This window comes from Lactuca saligna, chromosome 5, assembly GCF_052625555.1.
Source record: "Lactuca saligna cultivar CGN05327 chromosome 5, ASM5262555v1, whole genome shotgun sequence".
In the NCBI taxonomy this organism is placed as follows: Eukaryota; Viridiplantae; Streptophyta; class Magnoliopsida; order Asterales; family Asteraceae; genus Lactuca; species Lactuca saligna.
Genome location: NC_136421.1, coordinates 246,223,213 through 246,238,501, shown reverse-complemented (window position 1 = coordinate 246,238,501; position 15,289 = coordinate 246,223,213). Strand labels below are relative to the sequence as shown.

The window sequence follows — 15,289 nt, the reverse complement described above, 5'->3', positions numbered from 1 at the left end:
TACGTTATATGGTGTCAGACAAACAAAATAATTTATATCATATGCATTTGGCTTCTTAAGTTCTCTTCTAGCTGTTATCCACTGCATACGTACACCTTTTAAGCACATCACCATCCATACCAAGCAACAAACTCTTCAAACTACACAACAAACCTCTAACAATGTTTCTTACCAAATGTTGTAAAAATCGATTGGAAGCATATTTCGAGTAAATGAGCGGTTCAATTATCATTGATTTTATGCCAAATTCTGGATCAGATTAAAGATGTCAATTTCTTAAAAAAAGGTTGAAGCAATGTGATAGAACCATGAAAAATCAATTTGAACCAGTTTATTGGATTTAGATAATTAAATTGCACTTGACCCCTTAAAAAACTAATTTCTAAAGAAAACTGAGTTGGTTGATCGACGTAAAACTTATGGCTATATGTTTTTAATGTATTAAGATTGATCTACCTATGTATTTTTATTATTTGAACTTAGGATGTCAGATTCCTGACTTATATATATATATATATATATATATATATATATATATATATATATGTGTGTGTGTGTGTGTGTGTGTGTTAATCAAACTAAAAAATCAATTATTACAACCTAATGTTAAGTTTGGAAAGTTATATCTCTAGACATATTGTAATATTTTTAGTGTATATATAATTGCTAATTTAATAAAAATATATGTTATTTTATCAGTATAAATCAAAATATGTTTTTAATATATATATTTCTAACATTTAACTTGATTTTAACTAATATTTAAAGGGAACATGACTTACAAGGGTAATCATCTTTGTCGTTTTGTTTACATTTATGTAACTTCTTTATTTTTGTTCACATTAGAACATTTAACTTGTTATATGTGTTCACATATTAGCATTGTCACCGACTATAGAAGGTGAAATGGTAGTATGTGAACAAATTAACAATTTAAATGGTTAAAATGTGTATAAAAAAAGAAAGTTGTCTAAATATGAATAAAACGGAAAGTTAATTACCCTGATAAATCATTTTCCCAAATTTTAGTAGCGATTTTATTTTTCATATTTGTTTGTATTATTTTTTTTAAACGTTATTTTTAAAATATCCATAATTTCCTAAATATTAATTAAATATTTATCAATTTTAAACTTTACTTTTTAATTAATAAATGTGTTTTTGTTTTGTGAAATGTTTTATATAGCCTCTTATATATTTTCTTCTTTTGTTTTGAAGCATATACAATATTTTTAAAGCAAATAACATCTAACAATAAAATTAAATAAATTAAATATGTAACAATAAGAATGAAGAGTATTTTAAAAATTAAAAAGAAAATATTACTTACCAAATAAAAAATAAAAAAATCTATATAATGTAAATGTTTTAAAATTATTCCAACTTTTTTAATGCTTTTTACTTAAACTTTTAATTTTTTTAATACAACGTTTTAGACTAGTATTTAATGAAAGTATTTTAAAATGTTATAAAAAATATTAAATTGTCATATAAAATGTATGAAACACTTTAAAAAATATTGTAAAGAAAGTTTAAAAATAAATGTATTAAGGTTATAGAAAAATAGTATGAAAAATATAAAAAAAAACAAGTAAAAAACTTGTAAGAGAATTTTAAAACATTTATAAAATATTTGATTTAAAAGCATTTGTATTAAAATTATATGAAAGTATAAAAAAAGTTGAAAAAAAAATTATAAGCAAAGTTTAAAACATTATATTAGAAAAACCTACAAGAAAAAAATTATCATAAAAATATTGTAAGAAATTATAAAATATTTTAAGAAATTTGTAAAAAAAAAAGTGAAAAAATATCATACAAATGTTGTAACAAATTATAAAAAAATTTAGGAAATTTATAAAAAAAATGTTCATATTTAGACAACTTTCTTTTCTTCTACATATTTAACCATTTAACTTGTTAAATACTAGGTATGAGACCAATGTAGTACATGAGTTTACTTAAAAAAAATTAAATATGAATTTTAACAATTTAAAAATTTTGAATTTATAAGAAAAACGAGAAATTTTTTGAATTATTAAAATTAATGAGACTTTAATGCATTGAATACATTTTATATATATATATATATATATATATATATATATATATATATATATATATATTACTTTACATATTAAATATAGAATTTTAATTTAATAAGATAAAAAATATAATAAAATAACAAATGAAAAATAAAAATTTCAAATTTTTTAGAAAATATCATATTTCCAAATGAAGAGAATAGAACATATGACAAAAAATTCATTATTTATTAGGGATGATATTCACATATTACTATTATCACCTGTTATAATAGGTGACAATGATAATATATAAATATACTTAAATATATAAAAATAAAATAAAATTATTTAAACGTAAAACAAAAAGATAAATTTGTTTTCCCAAAATTTAAGATAAGTTTTATATTAAAGTAGTACACATTTTGAAGTAGAATTTGTAGTCGAATAAAAATGCAAGGTTCAAGTGAATGGGAAAATAATGTAAAGGGATGACACGTTGGTATGGCAGTGATCGTAACTGTTGATATTTAACAAGCCTTCTGACGTCAGCCAACTTGGGAGTCAAAAATATCTTCATTATCGTAAATCACGGCGTCACGTGACCTGGGCCTACCAGAAAAAAAGAAAGAAAAATATCTGTGATATAAACCATGGTTAGTCTTTAACCGTGGTCCCAACTTTCACCTAACCCCCAAATCCCCAACTACTACTAATACATATCATATCTCAATATCAAAGCATATACTCTACGCGCTACCCGTACGCCGTCCCAAAAGCCATTTTCCAACGTAAAATACTAAAATAAATTGAAAAAAAAAAATTCTACACCATTTTATTTATTTTTTTGAATGGACGGCTGGCTAGATTTTATGATATATTAGTGAATTGTATAACATTTAAATTTTATCAAGTGTTTATTAGAAGGATTTTCAAATCTGATAAGGACTTGAGACTTGCTCATAACTAAGCAAAACGTTTTAAGAATAAAAAACTTACAAGATATAATCAAACTAGCAAAAAAAGAAAATGATCTTTTAGTAAAGTTAAAAATAAATATTTGAAAAAAAACGTTATAGTTATTTTAAGCAACAAACCAAATATTTTTCTTTTATAAACTACAAATGTATATAATTAGATAATTACGTCTAACTTTTAATATAAAAACTAATTTAGTATGATTTAAGGTTAACATCATAAAAAAATTACATATAATTTTTTATCTAATTAAAGTTTAATTTTATTTTTCTTTGAAAATAAAGTTTAACTTTATTTTTCTAATTAAAGTTTAACTTTAATTAGAAAATTACATATAATTTTTTATCTAATTAAAGTTGAACTTTATTTTTCTTTGAAAATGATTTTGTATTTCAATTTGGCCATTTAGCAGCGTATTGGTAATATTTTGGTTTTAACTTTTAAACAAATTTTTTTTTTCTAAAAAACCGTCTGTTTTTTATTCGAAAAAAATATCAACTTTTTTTTTTTCACGAAAAAAATGTTAAAGCCGAGAAAAATATCAACTTTTTTTTTTCACGAAAAAAAATGTTAAATGTTAGGTTTTTTTCAAAAAAATAAATTAAAAAAATGAGGTTTTGTTCCTGAAATAAACAAAACAATAAGTTATAGGATTTTCAAAAAATAAGAGTTTGAGAATTTTTCCGTAAAAAAGATTGTTTTTAAAAATACAAGTTTTTATTTCTAAAATAAAACAAAATGAAGATTTAATTAAAAAAAACCCAATATACAAGGGTTTTTTTTAAAAAAAAATAAAATAATATTAACCTATCATATAATATATTTTTATAAACTTATTTAAAATATGTTATTGTTATTTGTTGAGAGTTAATAATAATCCTTCCTGATAAATGAATGTTTTTTTGTCACTTGTCACACTCTTATTCAACTAACTAAATGTCATTTTTCGATTATTTTGAATTATTTTTTTCACATGTTGTTTTATGAGTTTTTTATATTTTATTAAATTGTATATAATATTTTAATATAATAATTGCAATACATATATTAATAAATTGATATCAATTTCATTTTATGAACTTAACCCATATAATACATAAGTTTTACAACCAGTGTGTTTATATACCAAACTTATCATGGAATAATTAAACCTCTTGGAAATTTATATAATCATATTCTAATTTACAGAAACGCTTAACAATTAATTGCAATAATAAAAATATAATTATTGTTATTTGTAATTTATAATCATATTCTAATTTGCAGACTTAACAAATTTACTGCAATAATATATATAACTATTGTTCTTCTCTAAAAGTTATAATTTGTCTATATACTAAACTAATATGGAATAAATATCTTATAAATTTATATAATCATGCACAGAACGTTTACCAAATTATCGCAATATATATATATATATATATATATATATATATATATATATATATATATATATATATATATATATATTTGTTACTTAATTCACATGTTCTAATTATATTGTAGTAATTTACGTGAAAGTAATAAAAATAAATAAATAAATAAATAACTCTTAAAAATGGATACGTTCGAGCTTATACCCCAACCATGGTTAGGGAAAACAGCAAGCCAGAAGCGCACTACGCACCGCGAACAGGTTAGCAAATCATGGTCAATTGTAACCTCCCTTCGCCTATAAAAGCACACCATTTCCACTCTTGGCAACTCACACTAGCTTCTCTTCTTTCAGAGCCTCCTTTCAGCTTTTCTCTCGATCCATACATACATGGCTTCAGCAGACGTCGAGTACAGATGTTTCGTCGGTGGCCTCGCATGGGCCACTACTGACCAATCACTTGAAGAAGCATTCTCACAATACGGCGAGATCATCGATTCGAAGGTCCGTTTGTCGCAGAGTTCGGATTCGGATCGATCCCGATTCGGCTTTGTTTGACAAATCACACGATACAAATCTCTCTGTTACTGTTACTGTTACTATGGTTTTCTTGATCTGTTACTATTTGTGTTACTTTTACTGATATCTAAAGCGGTACGTTCATCCTCTTCTGTTATAAGAGACGACGATCGATCGATTTTATGATGCAGTTTCAGTTTGTTGAATACGAATTATTTGTTTCGGATCCTGATTGTGTTTTTTTTTGGTATTGTTTAGATCATCAACGATCGGGAGACTGGCAGATCTAGGGGATTTGGATTCGTTACCTTCAAGGAGGAACAAGCTTTGAGAGACGCGATCGAAGGGATGAACGGCCAGAGCCTTGACGGACGTAACATCACCGTCAACGAGGCTCAGTCCCGCAGTGGAGGCGGCGGCGGTGGCGGTGGATTCCGCAGCGGTGGAGGCGGTGGCCGACGTGAAGGTGGATACGGTGGAGGTGGTGGTTATGGTGGCCGCCGTGAAGGAGGCGGTGGATATGGAGGAGGACGTGACCGTGGATACGGCGGTGGTGATGGTGGAGCCCGTTACTCCAGGGGAGGCGGTGATTCCGAAGGAAACTGGAGAAATTAGATTAGATATTCATTTGTAGACTATCGGGATCTGATTTGGTATTTTCAATTTTCGCACTGTTGTTGTGTTCTGTTTTTGACCTGTTCTTAGTTACCCTGCGTTTCTATCAATTGCTTTGAGAAAGCACTAGTTAAAATGAAAAAAAAAAAATGGTTCCGGTATATCATTTCCCTTAATTATGTCCATTAAATGTTGAACTTGATAGATTCGAATTAACCAAATCCAATTAAAGCCATTTCTCGTGTTCTTCAAGGTGGTACCTTTATTATTATTGTTATATTATTATTAATTCGTGTGGTGTTGCCTATTTTAATTTCAAAAAGGAGGGGGTTGGGGTTCTTTACATTTGATTTGATGATAAAGATCCGTTTTCTTTTTTATTAAGCAAAGAGAAGCCGGTCCAAAGCTTTTGTTTATTTCACTTTTAATTTTCCTTTTTATCTTTAAATAATAAGATTTCTTATAAAATTGGTAAAAAATTACTCACTGATTTGGTTGATACCGACTCGAGATTGCACGAACTCGATGTGTGTATATATATGCCTAGTCGGTATTGTAATTATCATCGTTCTCAGAACAATCCATACATAATATACCTACGATGAACTACCGCAGAGTACTCGTTTGGTATCTTCGTTTGGAAGTGATATATAAAACTAAACGGCGTGGGAGGGCTTTTCCGATTGCAAACCCTATGTTGCATTTTTGCCGGCGGTCAACATTACGTCCAAATTTTTTTTGTCTTCGGTGGTAAATTTCAATGCTAAAAAAAAGTGTCATATAGACTTCACATAAACTTTTACCATTTTTGCAACATTTTGTATAGGGGTGAGCAAACCCAAACCAAGAAACCGAGAAACCGACTAAAACCGATGAAACTGAAACCAAAAAGATCGAAACCAGAGCAAAACCGACGGTTAGGGTTTGAATTTTTTAAAAACCGAAAAATCGGGTTCGGTTTCTGTTTTTACCCAGAAACCGACCCATCCAACCCGAGAACCGACCAATACTTAAACTGACAAACTGCTCCAAATTATTTCGGACTTCAGTTGTAACTTGTAATAGACTATTTGTTGTAAGACTCATGTTTTTTGAAGTATTTAACTTAAATTTGATGTTTTTTTGAAGTATTTAACTTGTTGTTTCATTTATGGAAAATAGGTTAAAACCCAAAACCTATGTGTTTAAATCCAAAACCCGTGAATATATGGGTTGAACCCAAGAAACCAAAAAACCATCCAAACCAACCTTAGAACCCGATAAACCGAACCGACCAGAAACTGGTCCTATTGGGTTCTGAAAACCAGAAACCGACCATTTATAGGTTGAGTTGGGTTTGAGTCTAAAACCGACCCAAATCGACCCATGCACAGCCCTATCTACAAGTGCGGTGTGGTGGTTTTTTTACCAATAATATATATATATATATATATATATATATATATATATATATATATATATATATATATATATATATATATATATATATATATATATATATATATATATATATAAAGAGAGAGAGAGAAAGAGAGAGGTTCAGGTATTAAAAATAATTAGTGTGTTATTATATACATAAATGTGAGCCAATCAATTTTAATTAAAAAATTAAATAATTAAATAAGTAAATAAATGTATTTTAGTAATTTGTTTAGTAACTTTCAAAAATAATCCTTATAATCATGGTATTGATTTTTAACCTAAATAAAGAAGTATGTTTTGTCAATCTCCCACCCGATAAAGCCTAGCATCCTAGAGGAGAGTATCAATGTTTTTCAGATCGTGTTCTGAAACCCCCGTCCACGAGTTCTAATCGGAATGGTGCTCAACTTGTTCAAAGGCATCATAAGCTCACAGCCGGTGCGTAGTCGGTCGATTCGTGAGGAGAGAGTATTTTCCGGGTCGTGTTAATTCACACATCGTTCTTCTTTATTAACCCTAGTCGTCGATGCCGATGATAAAAAAAAAAGATAAGAGGGTTGAGCTTGCCCCTTTGCTGACCAACACCATCAGCCACCATCGCCACCAAACACCAACAACCACCACCATCCATCTGACCATAATCTTCCATCGACAGCAAGAACGCGAGGCGACTGCTGCCTCGTATTTGCATCAATTTCCATCGATGAACTCGTCACCATCTGATTCTCTTGCAAAACTGAATTCCTCATCCTCAATAGGTGGCTTATACTCCTCATCTGATACAGATCCAGTAATTTCAAACTCTCATATAATCTATGTGGTTAATAACCAAACTTATATTCTTATCTAGTGAATCAACATGTATATCCAACCCCCAACCCTTTTACCTTATCTGTTTACAATATATCATCAAGTATTATTCACAAAAAATAAAATAAATCTGTAACGTCATAAATTTCTAAATAATTTTTTCATTTTTAGAATAGCATAAACATTTATTTTTGTTGAAGTTAGATTCAAGTCGACCAATTGTTCATAAGCCACTGTTCAAAATTAGAGTTATAAAAAGACAATGCGGAATCTTAAATTATAAAACGGTTGATATGTGTACAATCATGCTTTCGCATTTCGATAAGTACCTAAAAACATTTAATCCACAACTGCAAACATAAAGATTAGCGAGTTCCCCAAATATCACATACAACACAACATAATAATCAGTTATGGATTATCAGCAACACTGAAACTAGTTCTGTTGTTTTCACTCCCGTTTAGTCCCGTTGACATCCCTAGTTCTGTTGTCGGTCTTATCCCAACTCATATGCTAATCCAACCAATAGGCTTACGTACAAAGCCTTATTTGAGTGTCCACTAATAAAATTCATCATCTTATAAATTAAATTCAGATCTAAATAGCTTATATTTCTCTATGGACAATCATTATCATTTTTCGAAGTACAACATACACCACTAATAAGTAATGACACATAAAATATATCAAAAAAATTGATAAACAACACCACATATACACACATAACATGTACGATGTATGTATGTACCATATATATGTGTGTGGGCAGACTAGGCCTAACATAACATAAGGTCCAAATCCACGAACCATGCCAGCCTTCTCTGGTGTTGTGATGGGAAATTGTATCCCCTTCTCTTAGATCCCTTTCTTAAAATTCTCTTAATTAAAGAAAATGAAAAAAAAATAGTGTTTCTAAGTTTTTTAATTAAAGAAAAAGGAAAGATGAAAAGATAACTTTCCCTTCTAACTTTCTTCTCTTTTGGTAGGGTTTGAATAGAAAATAACAAAATAATCAATTTTTCTTTATTTCTATAAGACTCGGGAACACAAAATAATTTTTTTTTTTGGAAATAAGACTTACTATGGTAATTAAAAATTTGATTTATCAATATCTAGGTAATCATTTTTTTGTACACATCTAGCTAACAAACTTTTTGTAAGCATTCACATATGATCATTATGATCGGCTGTAGCACGTTAATTGTCATATGTGAGCACTTTCAAAAGTTCGTTACTTAGATGTGTACAAAAAAAAACTAGTTATCTAGATGTGAACAAACTGTAAAGGCAATAGTAAATGACACGAATGGTCCTTGTAGTTTGGGATAATTTGCACGTTTGGTCGTTAACTTATTATTATTTTTTTTAACTCGGATGACCCCTGCTGTTTATTTTTGTTGTGTGCTTGGTCCCGTCTTACCTAAAAAAAATATTATTCCATTATTAGTTTATTTTTAATTAATTTTCTTATTTATGTTTTTATTTGTTATATATTTAAGAAAACTAATACACCCTACATATTTTTATCTCTGCACCCTAAATCTGAAACCAAATATAAAAATTTTAATCTGGGTCCCACCACTCACTGTCTCATCTCTCATCCTGCTCATCTTCTATTTCTTTTCCATCTTCAGTGACATCGACAACTTCACTATCCTTTTTTTTTTTCAGTTCTTCAACTCCGATGATCAAACATTACAACATTCTACGCTTTAACTCTTCAAACAGTGCCATCTCTATGTATTTCTCTAAATTGAATAAAAATCTAGCATTAGAAATATTACCCTATTTGCGGCAACAATTTAAACTTTCAAGTAAGGGGAATCAAATTACATCATAAGAGAACCAACTACATTTTGGATTTGATTCCACATACTTTATGAAAACCAAAATCAATCGATTTATCTGCTATCGTTATGGATTTTGAAATTCCTATAATACATGAAGCAAGAGCAATGTTATCGATGTAGATAAAAGCTATCGATATAGATAAAACTATTTCTATATTTTGTATTTTAAATTCCTATAATACATAAAGCAAACTTCATTGAAAATGATGTTCTTCATATTATTTGTCTCTAGTTCTGATACTTTTAGTTTCTAGTAAATTTAAAATTTTATATTTAGTATCTTAAACAATAAAATTCTATAAAACGACGATGTGTTTTTTCCATGTCAAATCTAAAGTTTTTTTTTTTTTTTTTTTTTTTTTTTTTTTTTTTTCAAAGTAGTATATTTTAAAAAGATATTTACCAAAATTGTATGGTTTTAAAAATATTTATCATTTAGGTTAACATTTGTACCAAATCAAAATTAAATTGTAAAATAAAAAGAAAAAAATTAACTTATCAGGGTAATTAACTTTTCGGTTTGTTCACATCTAGGGATGTCAAAAACCCTCGTGGGACCCCGATCCCGTACGAGACTAAATATTTAAAAAAACCGGGAGCGGGAGCGGGGGCAAAATTAAACCCCGCTTGTTTTCGGGACAGGGGTCGGGAGTTGGTATTTACGTCCCGTACTCCCGCGGGGGCCCCGGTTTAATATTTATGTAATATATATATATATATATATATATATATATATATATATATATATATATATATATATATATATATATATATATATAATAAAAAATACATATACAAAATAAATTTTCTAATTTTAGGTTTAGGTTAGGTTTCACTTTCCCGTTTCCAATTAAAGGATATTGAAGAGGTAGTGAATTGATCATCTATTTTTAGATATGTAAGTATTTTATATTTGTAATATTGGATTTGTCATATTTTATATTTTTAAGATTGTTGGAATTGTCGTTTTGTAATGTTGGATTTTTAATTTTTTAGTTTCTAAAAGATTATGTTTTAAACTTTTAAAGTTATTAAAAATAGAATTGTTAGCCTAAACCAAAGTAGTTGTTTAGCAAAAAAAAAAATGAATTTTAAGCCTATAAACTAGGGGAACGGGTGCGGGACCGGGGGCGATGGAGGTAACCGAGGGCGTGACCGGGGGCTATGAAAACGGGGGAGCCGAGGGCGGGACCGGGAGCGGGGGCAACAACTAATTTCGAGGGCGGGAGCGGGGGCATCTATTTTCGCTCCCGTTTAGTCCCATTGACATCCCTAGTTCTGTTGTCGGTCTTATCCCAACTCATATGCTAATCCAACCAATAGGCTTACGTACAAAGCCTTATCTGAGTGCCCACTAATAAAATTCATCATCTTATAAATTAAAATCAAATCTAAATAACTTATATTTCTCTATGGACAATCATTATCATTTTTTCGAAGTACAACATACACCACTAATAAGTAATAACACATAAAATATATCAAAATAATTGATAAACAACACCACATATACACACATAACATGTATGATGTATGTATGTACCATATATATGTGTGTGAGCAGACTAGGCCTAACATAACATAAGGTCCAAATCCACGAACCATGCCAGCCTTCTCTGGTGTTGTGATGGGAAATTGTATCCCCTTCTCTTAGATCCCTTTCTTAAAATTCTCTTAATTAAAGAAAATGAAAAAAAATTAGTGTTTCTAAGTTTTTTAATTAAAGAAAAAGGAAAGATGAAATGATAACTTCCCCTTCTAACTTTTTTCTCTTTTGGTAGGATTTGAATAGAAAATAACAAAATAATCAATTTTTCTTTATTTCTATAACACTCGGGAACACAAAATAATATTTTTTTGGAAATAAGACTTACTATGGTAATTAAAATTTTGATTGATCGATATCTAGGTAATCATTTTTTTTGTACACATCCAGGTAACAAACTTTTTGTAAGCATTCACATATGATCATTATGATCGGCTGTAGCAGGTTAATTGTCATATGTGAACACTTTCAAAAGTTCGTTACTTAGATGTGTACAAAAAAAAAACTAGTTATCTAGATGTGAACAAACTGTAAAGGCAATAGTAAATGACACGAATGGTCCTTGCAGTTTGGGATAATTTGCACGTTGGTCGTTAACTTATTATTATTTTTTTTTTAACTCGGATGACCCCTGCTGTTTATTTTTGTTGTGTGCTTGGTCCCGTCTTACCTAAAAAAAATATTATTCCATTATTAGTTTATTTTTAATTAATTTTCTTATTTATGTTTTTATTTTTTATATATTTAAGAAAACTAATACACCTTACATATTTTTATCTCCGCATCATAACTTTGAAACCAAATATAAAAATTTTAATCTTGGTCCCACCACTCACTGTCTCATCTCTCATCCTGCTCAACTTCTATTTCTTGATCATAATTGTAAATAGTTTCTTCAGAAGTTTAAGTTGTGAGCTTGAGGAATCCTAATCGAGTAATTAACCCCAAAAATAGTACAGCTTCTTGTGGCACAGCTTGTTACTCGTTTACCCGTAACGTCTATATAAATCTTTTTTATGAATTTGGTAATTATTAATAAGAAAAACATAATTACCTATCTTGTAATAACTATATTTGTATTCGGGAAAAAGGTTAAAAAAAACGGTCCACAACCTTTGAAAGAGCTATAAGCTAATCAAATATCGGCTAACGTATGGCAAACAATAATTTTGGCCCGTTAGGGTAGAATAAAGAGGGTCATGAAAATTGGGCCTTTAACCGGATATAACCGAACCTTGGCCCTACTCCTAAAATCCTTAACTGGGACTTTTAGTCCTGAAAGTACATAGCCTATATAACAAGACCTATAAGGGTCGGATCTTCTTGGAGGACTTTTTTTAAATTGGTAAAGCTTATCGATTAAAATACAAAAAGAAAAAAACTGCTTTATTTTGAACTCATGTTTCGTTAACCGGGTTTTTTTTTTCGTCACTGAACAATCGATAAATGGTCGTTTTTAACCGGTTCCTAACCAGATTTAGGCCCAAATCAATTAACTGGTTCCTTTGCCCATCTCTGGCTCAGAAAATAGAATAGGAAGTCAAATTGACTAGAATGTTGAGGTCCATACCCATTCTATCAACCGCTAGAAATTCTATTTCAAAATAGTTTTGAAGAAAAATATTATTTTTTGTTGTTCCAAAAATTATGATTATTTGATTATTTTACACATTTCTTGTGTCTTGTTATTTACATATACGCATATTCATTATAATATTACTATACATTCCCCATACCCCTCGACAACCACAAGACACTTTTTATTTACGTATACATATATTCATTATAGTATTACTATTTTTTTTTTAATTACGATTATGATAATGAGAAAACGTTTGATAGAAGATCCAAAACATCTTTGGTACGATGGTATTTTCATCATATCAAAAGTAATCTTTGAAATATGTTCAAATATCCAATTCAGTAGTAGATTCTAAGCTTTTTTTGTATGACCGGTTGTCCAACAAAATTGCAGATTCCTATTCGTTTGTGACTATGGGAGAGGGACTGATTACGTAAGTTATCATTATCTTTTTTTTCTAAAGAAAGACTGTCCTAAAGGATATTTAAGATATGAAATATCATGGACCATTGAAAGTTTAAAGTTGGATGTTTCATCAACTTGAACAATGGACCATAAGCACAAGAATGTAGGGAGTAGGGAATCCACAAATTTGCAACTTTCTTTAAGTGATAGAATGATGCCATTTCTATGTATCAATATGAAGATGCATCTTGCTTTGCATACATGGATTCCTAAAGGAAGTTGCATTATATATTTAGATATATCAAGCCTCGTGTGGGTGAGATTATATTGCACAAACAACCATCAGCAACTTGAATTTATAAGATTCGACTTCTTTAATGACTTGGAAATATAACAAAATGTAAAATGTACAACTAAGATATATTTAGCAATCTCATCTTTAAAAATGAATTTAATACCGTATGTCTTAATAGTTTCTAAAGCTGTCTCAATCTTTAAAGTTCACACTTTTAAAGGGACGGTATCCCACTAAATTTAGAGTGTTTCATGTTCCAACCACACCCATTTACACAAAAATTATTCACTGTCCACAAAAACACCAAAATTGTTTTCCATATAAATTGTTAATGGTTGATAGAAAAATATTATTAACCTATATAAAATATATAATTATAATAATATGAATGAGAGCTTTAGGCTATATTTCACAGATTAACTGAAAACTAGCAGCTAGTTGACTTAATTACAAATTAATTTTGATAAAAAAATAACCAAGAAGCTAGATAAAAATTTAAAATGAAATAAAAAGACATGAAAAAAAATTATTTAATATTATAAGACAAATATGTAATACATTTTATTAAATTAAAGTAAGTACTAATAATAGTTCTCCATTTATTTTTGATAGTGAAATTTTTGCATCTGATTCTTATACACAATATGATCATGGAATTCTTACATCTTATGCCATGACTTTCCACGACTAAATGTTAAATGATCGTCTAATTCTTCTATAGATATGAAATCATTGTGTTGTTAATGTTGAAAATCATATCTATCGAGTAATCCCTTCAAATAAAGTTATCAAGGTTAAATGTAGTTGGTTTCGCGAATGATGCATAAATGAGTTGTTTTTTTTATTTTTTTATTTTTTTTTTAAATTTATTTATTTATTTATTTATTTAATAAATAGTATATTTGGAATATTAAAAAAAATTCACAGGCTAGTCGAAAGTTGAAATGAGTAACTTTGTAAAATCTAACTCATCAACTACTATTTAGCTTACATAAAACATACACAAGCTCCAATAATATATATATATATATATATATATATATATATATATATATATATATATATATATATATATATATATATATATATATATATATATATATATATATATATATATAGGTTCATCATTTATGTGAGACGATTTTGTTTTGTGAGACTATAAGACGCAATCATAACCACTCATTTAATAGATAAAAAATAATATTTTTAAAATGCAAAATAATTGAAAACTTTCGAAAAAAAATTCAAATATTACTTTCAGAATTTATATTTTCCAAAAAAATAAATAATAATAATAATAAATTAAAAAAAATACATTTTTTTTACATATTCTATTAAAATATTAGAATATTCTATATATCTGACACATATAGTAGAATATTCTAACATTTTTAGAATCACATTAGAATATTTACAGTGTAATATTCTATTAGAATATTTCACGTATTTAAAAAAAACGGTAATTTTTATTTTATTTTATTTTTATTTTTTAGGTAATTAAAGTGCTGAAAATAATAATTAAAAAAAAGAATTTTTAGATTTTTCTTTTTATTTTGAATTTTAAAATTATTTTTAAATTTAGTTTCACGGTTTCACTAAATTAACATGGTATCAAATGAGCCTAAACTTATATATATATATATATATATATATATATATATATATATATATATATATATATATATATATATATATATATATATATATATATATATATATATAGGTTCAAGTTCATTTGAGATCATTCTAATTTTGTGAGACCGTAAGACAAAATCTAAAACTAATTTTAAAATGCAAAATAAATGGAAAAATCAAAAAATTCTTTTTTTAAATATAATTTTCGTAACGTGAATTAACTAAAAAA

General features: G+C 28.0%; 1 protein-coding gene across 1 annotated transcript; it reads left to right on the top strand.

The window, feature by feature from the left end:
• The first annotated feature begins 4,696 nt into the window (after window positions 1–4,696).
• On the top strand, window positions 4,697–5,675 carry LOC145047233 (glycine-rich RNA-binding protein-like). Its single transcript, XM_078995475.1, has 2 exons — window positions 4,697–4,884; window positions 5,158–5,675. Exons 1-2 carry the CDS (start codon window positions 4,771–4,773, stop codon window positions 5,512–5,514), a joined length of 471 nt encoding a protein of 156 aa, XP_078851601.1. The 5' UTR covers window positions 4,697–4,770; the 3' UTR covers window positions 5,515–5,675.
• Window positions 5,676–15,289: the final 9,614 nt, after the last annotated feature.

What these genes read in the sequence shown, in the direction of transcription:
- LOC145047233 (XM_078995475.1), top strand. Translation starts at nt 4,771, where the DNA reads ATGGCTTCAGCAGACGTCGAGTACAGATGTTTCGTCGGTGGCCTCGCA. An exon ending in GCGAGATCATCGATTCGAAG is followed by an intron (nt 4,885 to 5,157) that starts GTCCGTTTGTCG and finishes GGTATTGTTTAG; the next exon opens with ATCATCAACGATCGGGAGAC.